The 10,034-nt window shown below is 40.1% G+C and overlaps 1 protein-coding gene across 1 annotated transcript; it reads right to left on the bottom strand.

Moving 5' to 3' along the window:
* Positions 1-611: 611 nt before the first annotated feature.
* smtla (somatolactin alpha) lies at positions 612-6,560 on the bottom strand. Its single transcript, XM_033630568.2, has 5 exons — positions 6,514-6,560; positions 6,113-6,303; positions 4,586-4,699; positions 1,849-2,028; positions 612-1,684 (listed from the first exon to the last, which is right to left on the bottom strand). Exons 1-5 carry the CDS (start codon positions 6,527-6,529, stop codon positions 1,490-1,492), a joined length of 696 nt encoding a protein of 231 aa, XP_033486459.1. The 5' UTR covers positions 6,530-6,560; the 3' UTR covers positions 612-1,489.
* Between the last annotated feature and the right edge of the window lie 3,474 nt (positions 6,561-10,034).

Genomic DNA, 10,034 nt, shown 5'->3' with positions numbered 1-10,034 from the left:
TGTCTCATGGTGTGGTAGCAGATGTAAACAGGAACAAGCAATGCAGCCTGCCAATTTCAAGCCTATTAAGTGTAAGTGGGATAACTACTGCAGGTGCTATGTTTTGGCTGCTGGGATCACATAGATCAAGAGATCTATGACATCATGGTGTTATGCATATGAAATATTTTCTATGAGGATTTATTTATGGTTCATGCACTCCATTATCACACATTTTGTTTCATAAATATCTAAAGTAAATAAATGAATAACTAAAATAATATATTAATTTACATTACTTAAGTAAAAAATATATAAATACTGGTTGCCCCGCTCCCCAAGTTAAAAATGATTCTCTCTGAACTGATCCAGTGCATTTAAGCTTAGCATTTGGAAATACAACATGTCATAAAAGGCATGGCAATAAAGTGATTAACATTACCTTGATGAAAGAGCACTACTGCCCTCTTGTGTTTGGGGGTGGAAAGGGCAGAACTGAGAACAGAAACTTCATTGATTTAATCTTGACTTTGGAGAAAGTTTTCCCTCATTTATGGAACCAAAAACAGGATAAAGATGTTGATCACACTCGCTAGCTCACTCACAAAAGAACATTTCAAAACAAAAGTGTCTTATCTTTCTACAATTTGCTTTATTAGCGCCTTAAATTAGCAGTTCACTCAAAAGGTTTTCACAATACATTGGGCTTCTTGTATTTACACGAGATTACAAAAAATATATTTGTAATCTGCATTACATATTCACTACATCTAACAACCAAAATGTGAACAGTTCCACTCCTGATCATTCAACGTGAATAACAAGCTTCCTCTATTACATTCGTGTTAAATTAGGCACGCTTAGGGGCAGAAATATTCCTGATTCTTTCATGAGCACTCGGCAAATCTAAACCTGCATCTAACCAAAAACTCAAGATAAGTCTTGCCTGCCTCTCATTTTAGCTGTTATTTGTTCTCTCTCTGCCTCACTCACACTTTCTTGCACCAATCAAAATGTGTGTCTTTTTTAAAGTAGTGATTGCTCTCTGTTTGACTCCCGTCTCCGGTGAAAGTGTTTCATTTCACTAATGCAGAAGTGAAACCGTCTCACTGAATACTCTTGGGGCCGTGGGAATAATCAAAACACTCCGAGAGCCAGCGAGGAATACAAACTCCAGTTAAGAACAAAGAAAATGGAAATCAATGGCAGGGTATGCAGATTTTTTTGACAGCTCGACATGCAAATAATCTTTTGGGAGTTTGCCCTCTGTTGCCTTTGCCAGGTTAAAATAACAACTGAGCAGGAAAATAAAATGCGGTATGTTGTAGAAAGGGCACAGCATTACACCTACTTAGTTTTGTATGAAGGTGTTCCAAAACAATCAATAAAGAATGTACTGCATTGCAAGCAAGGCTGAATCGCCTAAGGCATGGTCATATCTTTAAGTGCACGGCTACCGACCTCAGGAATTCATTTAAAGCTGTATTATTTAAAAGCTTCACTTCATGTCTTATGCACAGTTGTATTTGTCAGTTTGTCGACACTTGAGTAGCTTTAGGAAAGCCTCCATCTTATGGGCGTCTTTCTTGAAGCAGCTGAATAAGGTGTAGTCTCTCATGACAGAGTCCAACATCTCTGGCTGCACATCATACTGAAATAGGCCTTGTTCACTGTGGTTTGCGGTCAGCATTCCCTCATCCAACATCTGCAGGAGAAAGGTTGGAAACATAACAGGAATATTAAGAAACAGAGACAAAAAGGGAAGGAGTAAAGCTCTAGTATGCAGTATTCTTATGTGTTTTATAATAAAATTAAATTATCTTATACATGTGTGAGTTTATAACAATCCAGAAATGGGATTTGACCCACCTTCTTGATGAGGACCACCACTCCCTGCTCCAGACTGATCAGTTTCTCAGACACCCACTTGGTCTTGTTGAGTAGCATGTCAGGAGCAGCATCGTAGCGATCAAGTGAGGTCTGCAGGTAGACCAAAGGCTCGATCCATGACTGGACCAGCATCAGCACAGAGTGGAGCAACCACTTGTCCTGCAGGGCACACAGGTGAAGAGCGGGAAGAACAGAATGAATGAATAAAACAATGGTTGCTATAGCTGGAGAAGCTAACTCTCTGACCATCTCTGACCTAAAAGTGGAGCTGGAGAATTATAGAGCAGCAATTTTGGCCAAAATACAAGCCTCACTGTGTCCGATTCAGACAACTTAAAATGTAGTGTGCATCAAGGTGGAGGATTCCGGTTGCAATGGACACCTCTCTCTGACCCAAGTGTCAGGCTAACTAGCTTTGAGCTACAGGTGAAACAGCTCCACACTGAAAACGGTCTTCTTAAATGCAAGACAAAAGACCTCCAAAATTGTAGGAGTAGGAGTAGCTGGCCTATCTGAGGGCTGCGAGGGACGTTTGGCCTCAGATTATAATGTCTCACTGTTTTATTGACATATTGCAAGATGAAACGAAACCTTAACCAGGAGAAGGAGAACATCCTTTACCCATGATCGTTCATTTTCTACGCTATGAACAGAGAGAGCAGGTACTTGCCCTCGCGAGGAAACGGGAACAGCTTGTCTAACAGGGACAAAAGATTTTTATTTTCCCAGACATGAGCAGCGAGCTTGCCAAGAAGCACGCCGCATTCACCACAGTCAAATCCAAGATTTACAAGAAAGGTGTTAAGTTCAAGCTCCACCATCCAGCTGTGCTTTCACTAACGTACCAGGGCGACGGGCACAGGTTTCATAAAGCTAAGGTGTTCTACAGTCAACACCTGGTGGATTTAGTGGATTAATCTGCATGAATAAGTCACAAATGTGGCTCCTAGTATACTGCTGGATTTTTCTCCCTGTTCGTGGACATGCACTTGAATGATCACAGATACACTGGTCAGTTGTTTTGACTACTGTACTGTACACATCGGCCCCTTTTAAAACTTGACTACCTCAACCTGACCCAAGCTCCTTGTTATAAAATGTTTTGATCTTTGTCATTCAGATAATAGTTTATGCCCATGTTATTTTTATTTACCAATGATCTTCTGTTAAACTAACATTCAGTTCATAGTACTGAAGACCACATTTACTCAGCATTGTTGAAGATCCTTGAGTTGCAGTTAGAGCAGCCCAGATTATTATGGCATGGATTCAAACATAGCAGATTTGTCAGCTACACATTCGCTCTGTGAACTCCGCCGAAGCGTAGCGTAACAAAAATAGGTTTTAAGATTAGTAATGCTTTTTATGCCAAAGTCATACCCTACCTATGTTGCGTAACTTAAAAATAGGAACATAAGCCAGATTTGCCTCTTTTTTGGTAGCAGGAGTGAAAATAAGTCTAACTCAGCATTTGTCATACCTTGGTTTGTGAATGATGAAGACAGTTGGAGAAAGATTTGATGCAATACGTGAGGAAGGCTCTACAGGATTCATTTTTTCCTCAGCAACTAACATGTTTTTTCCAAAATAATGTTCCGATTTTAAGGCATTCTAGTATCTTGAATGGATTGAAAATATAGCTTGCTTTGCATACACCCCCCCTAGGTATGAGCTGACCCTCGAATGTTTATATGTTGTTGGGAACATTTATGTCTTTTATGAACAGCAGCCTTGTTGCCCTTCAAAATTAATATCAGACAGCAATGAACAGAAGTGATCAAAAAAACTTCATAACTCAATAAAAACATGACTTTTGATCAAGGGCTTGCTAGCTACGAAACACTGAGCAACAACAGTGGGTTGCAGTGTCATGGGTAAATTCCCTGTAGCAGAGCAGACTCTAAAGCAAGTGCAAATGACCACCATACAAATGGCCATTAAACCGCAGAGCAGGCAATATTTCAGCAGAAAGGGCAGAGGATAAATTATTAACATAAAGAAGAGCCTTGCAGTATATGCACTTTCAAAGATCCCATTTACCATTATAGCGATGACATAACTTTTAAACCAGCAGTTTCAATATAGCGAAATTTCAGTCCTTGAACACATTGCTTTTGCCATAAATACTTGGCCTTTGTTGGTTGAAGGAGGATTATTTAAGAACTTCACATTAACCAGATTACAGTGCACATCAGCCAAATCACCCTTCACATGCCCTTTTGCTAAGTAGCTCAATCTAGTTTCCACACTGCTGATCAAGCTGACATTTGGCCTGAAAGGCTATGTCCAGTTGGACAGTGGTCAGAACCCCAGACAGCACAGGGAAAAGTATTCTGAAATGTTACACAGGCAAGTATATTTGTGATATCTGAGGACCTTTCACTGTAATTAGAGCAAACGACTGATCATTTCACACCTGACAGGGACACATAAGAGGGGAGGTTCACTTGCACACTAAATAAAAGAAGAAAGTTTGGGCTCTTAGTACCACTGCAGCTTCAAAGTGATTTGTGAGCAGACCTGTGCATGCAAACAGACATGTATAACACTACCCCAAAGCTGGCACCCACACACAACCACAAACGTGTATGCACAAGAATAATTATATGCACTGGCACATAAAAGCAGAGGCACACACACACATTACACGATTAAGATCAAAGACCCTGACAAAGGAGAAAGAAAAATCTGTGGTGATCAGCAGCCATGTACTTACAGATATCTGTTGGATTTCACTTTTGGAGCTGGGGAGGGGTAAGGCTTTGGTGATACATGCATAGCCAGCTTGGTTCCTCTGGAGCTGCAATTGGAACGGTATAAACATCTCCTCCTACAATCATGAGAAAAAACAGACTCATAAAGTGCATGGATGTGACTTAACCTTAAAGTTTAGTATGTAGAATAAAGACAGTCTTTTATTGTTAGTTAAGTTTATTCTCCATATTCAAAACTGAAGGTCATAAGCAGCAGTATTCCGCTCTGCGTTTGTTTTTGGAATCCTGTTGCTTTTAGGCAATGTTATAGTGGTTACACTTCAGTCCTAACCTTTTAAAAAAGCCTTTTAAAAAATAGGCGAGCAACACTTCAGTGTATTTTTCCAAGTGATTTGAAAACCTTCGATTCTCATAGGTACAGAATTACAAGAACACACAAAAAGACACATCAGGAAAACAATGACAAAAGCTCCACCAATCTCAGCCACTGGAGACACAGCAGAGACTCATTTTGTTCTGCAGCATGTTCTCATCTGTAGACCTCATGCAGCGTGTTCTCAGTAACAAGTCCTACATCACCCCCATTTCAAAGACCTTTTTGGATCTCGAGCCGCGGAGTGAAGGGGATTCAACAGGCTGCAAAACCTGCGCTCTCACTGCTGCAGTATATCATTATCACATTCGTATTACTCCACTTCAGGCCTGCTTCTTCAATAAAATATCTTTGGCTCAGAAGAGAGATAGAAGATTACTTTGAAGCCTGGCAGAGAGGCGATGATCATGTCAGAATCAAAAGCAAATAACAGAGAGTATCTAACAGAGAGTGTCAGTGCTTTTGGTCCAGCATATTGTGAAAAAGGCCAACAAAAAGTCCTTTTGCTCTCATTGTAGAGCTCATTCCAAGTGTTGCTAGACTGCATGCTGGATTCAATGATAAGAAAAACACATACTGTACCTTGGGAAATATGCCCCTTCCTTCCTAATATAACTGATGAGCCATTTTCTTTTTAATTACACTTCAGCATTGACATGTAAGGAAACAACAGAATTTCATTGCTCTTTGGATGACTAAATTTTATGACAAGTTCTTTCTACTTGTATAATAAAAAGTATTATACAGCTTCTTAAACCCAAATTTTTGCATTGCTGTCACTGTAGCCTTTGCCTAAGGCTGTGCTTCTACAGCACTGCTTTTCAAAATGCTGATTTCACATTTCATAAAAATATTTAAAAAAAATAACTCATGCCCAACATTAGCGGATAAGAATATTCCCCCTATAGGTAATGGATTTTCTTAGATTGCCTTTCGGTTCAACCCTCTCTTTCTAGGCACAGTGGAAATAATTTTCTCTTGTCATGTGATCCTCAGTGTGAAGAGTGATTCAGTTTCTCCTGAGGCTATACACATGCTAAATCTACGCCTTTTATGCTATACTGTAAGAGCCTGTGGATGCAACGGATCTAACAAACATTCCCCCTCCCCATACGGCGCACAAGTGCATTTTGGTGAAGTGCACGGTGTTACTCACAAACAAAGAGCATGATTCTTCTGAGACACGGTAGATGAGTTCAGCATGCTGGATGACTCGGTCTAGAAGTTTCTCCTGGGAGATGGAGGGGCAGCGGGAGGGGCTACCCTGCTCTTCCTGACAGTCTAGTGGGATACTTACAGTTCGCAGAAAGGGCCAGAGCAATAGAGGCCATACACCCCGCTGCATGACTGAAGACAACCACAGATGTAACAAATGTTCACAAGTAAATACTCAAAACACAGAAATAATCCCGTATTTTTATTTTTTACCGCAGTGCCACCTTCGTCAGCATTACATAAATCAAAGTCACTGCTCAGCTAAATAAACAGGTGTAATTTATATCGCTGAGGACAATTACAAAACATGCTGCTTTTCTGTCTTCAAGTGTGATGCATTACCTGTCACCATGTGCATTCTGTCAGTAGTCCTCAAGTCCTTCTTTGCTTCTTTGTCATGCAGACTTCATTTATAAAGCCTGACCAGGCCATTAATAAAGAAAAGGTCATTTTGGTCTTGCGTAGGTTCTTGTAAAAAGATACTGTTTTTCCCAATGCATTTCTTTTCTCATGCATAATACCAAGATATTAGCTACAGTCAACATTGCTGGACCTAATTACCTTTTTCTTGATTTGAAGTTACAAACTGGGAGTTTTTCTAAATATATCTGGCACAATTGATTATCAAATGGCCTTGATTTAAAAAGGAAATCTAAATCAGTGTTTGGTACATTTCTATTCCACCCAGCATCCTGATACCACTGTTTGATAATCCAAGAATGAAGGCTGAGACTGATTAGGTTTATCAGACAAAAGCTCCAAAAAGGAATGGGCTGAAAAATCCTCCCTTTCAGCCGAGGTAAGTACGTAATGTAGATTTAAACATGCATGACAGAGAAGGCTGCAGAAAAGACAGCGTGGAGCTGTAATAGATACAACAAAAAGGGGCTGAATGGATGAGATTCAGAAATCACTGGGATCTAACAAAACCCCTCAAATCTTCTTTTTTTATTTTGACATTTATATTCCACTCTCAGGAAACCACGGGTGTGTGAGAGTAGCTCTACCCAGAAGCTATGGTTTCTCAATTGTAATGACTGTTTTTAGCTGTCATAGAAGGAAGCACATGTTTAGTAGTAATCCATGCCTGTTTGAAACAGACTCCATTAAATGCTCTTTTTTTCCTTCTTGCCTCACTACTTATTCTATCTGTCCTTGTGTAAGTGGAATCAAATTGGAGGATTACGGGGAGGATGAGTTATCTGGTGATAAATCCATCCATATCCTGCAAATTACAGGACATTTCTGCACATGAAATTGAATATAACTGTGTGTTATTGTTCAGTATAAATCTCAATCATGTCATCAAACAATCAGAATAAAGCATACCAAAATAAGACTGTGCTTTAAATCAGGATTTTGTTTTTATTAACATGGACCAAACCGTTAAAAAGAAGGACAACATTCAAGGGGCTTGAGCTGAAATGTTTATTTCTTCGGTGAAGCATGTTTAAGGATAAGCTGAAGACAGACAGGGGATCAGAAAGTGGCAGCTGATGGGTGTCGTGTTACTGAAGAGATGGTTTCCACTCACGCATCCTCAAGGAACCTGAAGCCTCTTGTCACATATGTCAGCCTTTTCCATATGAAACAATGTTCCTTTCCCATTACTTTTTTTTTTCTTTAACTCCTACGCTTTTTCCTTCTCCATCTCCTTGGTTTAAGCACACCTCAACGCCTCAAAAAAAAAACAAAAAAACAAAAACAAGAAAAAAACAGACAAGAATATCACTGGAATTTAAAAAAAACTGTGAAAACTGTATTAAGGTAAATGTACAAAACATCCTAATTAATGTGACACAACTCAAGCCATAGTTGTGTGAGTATTTTACTTTTTAACTCCTATGCTTTTCCTTCCTCCATCTCCTTGGTTTAAGCACCCCTCAACACCTTAAAAAAAACCTTGAATATAAAAAACTGTGAAAACTGTATTTTGGTTAATTTAAAACACATCCCAATTAATGTGACACTCAAGCCATAGTTGTGAGGTTTTGTTTTTTTTTTTGTTTTTTTTTGCTCAATCTAATCTGGTTTGATTATTGGCCCCCAAAAAAGAAACTTATTAAGGTTTAACTCAGCCTAAGAATAATTTTAGTTTCCACCAATCATTGTTAAGTGGGGAATGGTTTAGTCGGGAATCTGCTGTGAAACCACAGAGAGAGTGAATTTGGGTGTACAGTGTCTTGTTGTATGCACCTCCCAGTAAGCGTGCTAAGTGATTTAAATCAAATGCGCTCAAGATCATGGATGGATTTCTGAACAGGCCTACTGGGCACAGGCCCAGGAGCCCAAAGTGTCAGGGCCCTCCAGGTCTTCAGCTGAAAATTGCAACTCAAATTAGAACTGACGATTAAGAGATTCAAAATGACACAAAAAGACTACAAACAGATGCAAAGGAACTACAAAAAGACACAAATGCCTACAAAAACACAGAAAACCACCAAATAAGACACAAAATTACCTCAAAGAAACCCCAAAGACTACAAAAGACAAACCAAACAAAAGGAGCCCCAGAATGACCACAAGAGATTCAAAACCAACAGAAAGTCTGTGTGTCTTGTGGTGGGGCCAGTGCTTAATTTGAGCCGGAACGTACTGGAACGCATACCAGGATCTTTTCAGAAAAGGCCCTGGTGCGTTCCGGAACTAATTTGCATGGGTCTAGAACTTTTCACATCTAAAAACTACATACAGTATTGGCTGATGTCACTAGTGCTGCAGGGTGGAGTACCGTAGTACTACGATGCCTCACGTAACACTACTGTGGGATAAGTTCAAAGTCCAATCGCAAGAGGGTGAGTGTCCATGCACCGTCCAATAACGGTGCGCGCTGGTCAATAACAGCGCACGCTGGCCACCTGGCACTCAATATGCTGCTGTAGTGGTTTGTTTTCCAGACATGTGAGTATCTTTGAGCAGTGAAAGTTATTATTTATTTCTTTTTACTTGTTGGCAGTAATTTGTTTTCCACAGAGCTCTACGTGCGAGCATTTTACTCGCATTTTACTCACATTTTACTCGCATTTTTGACTAAAAATAGTTTTCTGCGAGCAAAATAAATCATTCAGCACGCTGTGCGAGTACAGATTTCAACCAGCAGCAGAAACGAAAAGTGAATCATGCCAGTTGTGGGTTGAACAGGGGTCACAGACAGGAATACGGTGGTCAAATAGCATACGGCGGCTCCGCGGCACAAGATAACGGCTTACCGGCGACAGAGAAGTCCAACTCCAGGTCCAGTAGCCTAATTTTCTCTTTCGTTGGTGTCATGATTGCCCAGTAGTACCTAGACAAACAAGCCATGGTGGCACACAGATATGTGACATGTCAGAGGAGAAACGAGCCGTTCACATTTCTCTCTTTGTGGCAGGTAACGGTCCACAAACCTCACCGCACTTTAGGGACTGTTCTTTACTTATGAAGGGACTGTTCTTTACTTGTCAGGGGAGGAGGGTGGCTGGTTGATTCTTATTTTATTTATTTATTTTATTTTGATCCCCCCTATGTTAATCACTTATTGATGCTGTTTTTGAAGTATGAATAAGTCAATAAGTAATTTATTCCATTGAAATATCATTGATGTATTATAGAAAAGTGATTTATCTTTTCATAAATGACAAAAGGCACATCTGCCTCATTTTCGCTGTGGTATCGTGACACTACTCAGAACCGTGATACTTTCACTGGTATAGTACCGTGGGTCCCAATTTTGGTACTGTGACAACACTAGGTGTCACAACCATTCCATTCAGAGTTGCGCAGTGAGGCAGCTCGGGTGCCGCTTAAAAAAGTGTTCCCCCACTTTTGGGAGTGGGGGAACACTGCTCTCTCAGAGGCCCAAAGTGTTCCACTACTTCTAATTT

The sequence above is a fragment of the Epinephelus lanceolatus genome, chromosome 4 (assembly GCF_041903045.1).
Source record: "Epinephelus lanceolatus isolate andai-2023 chromosome 4, ASM4190304v1, whole genome shotgun sequence".
NCBI lineage: Eukaryota > Metazoa > Chordata > Actinopteri > Perciformes > Serranidae > Epinephelus > Epinephelus lanceolatus.
This window is presented reverse-complemented; position numbering and strand designations above follow the sequence as displayed.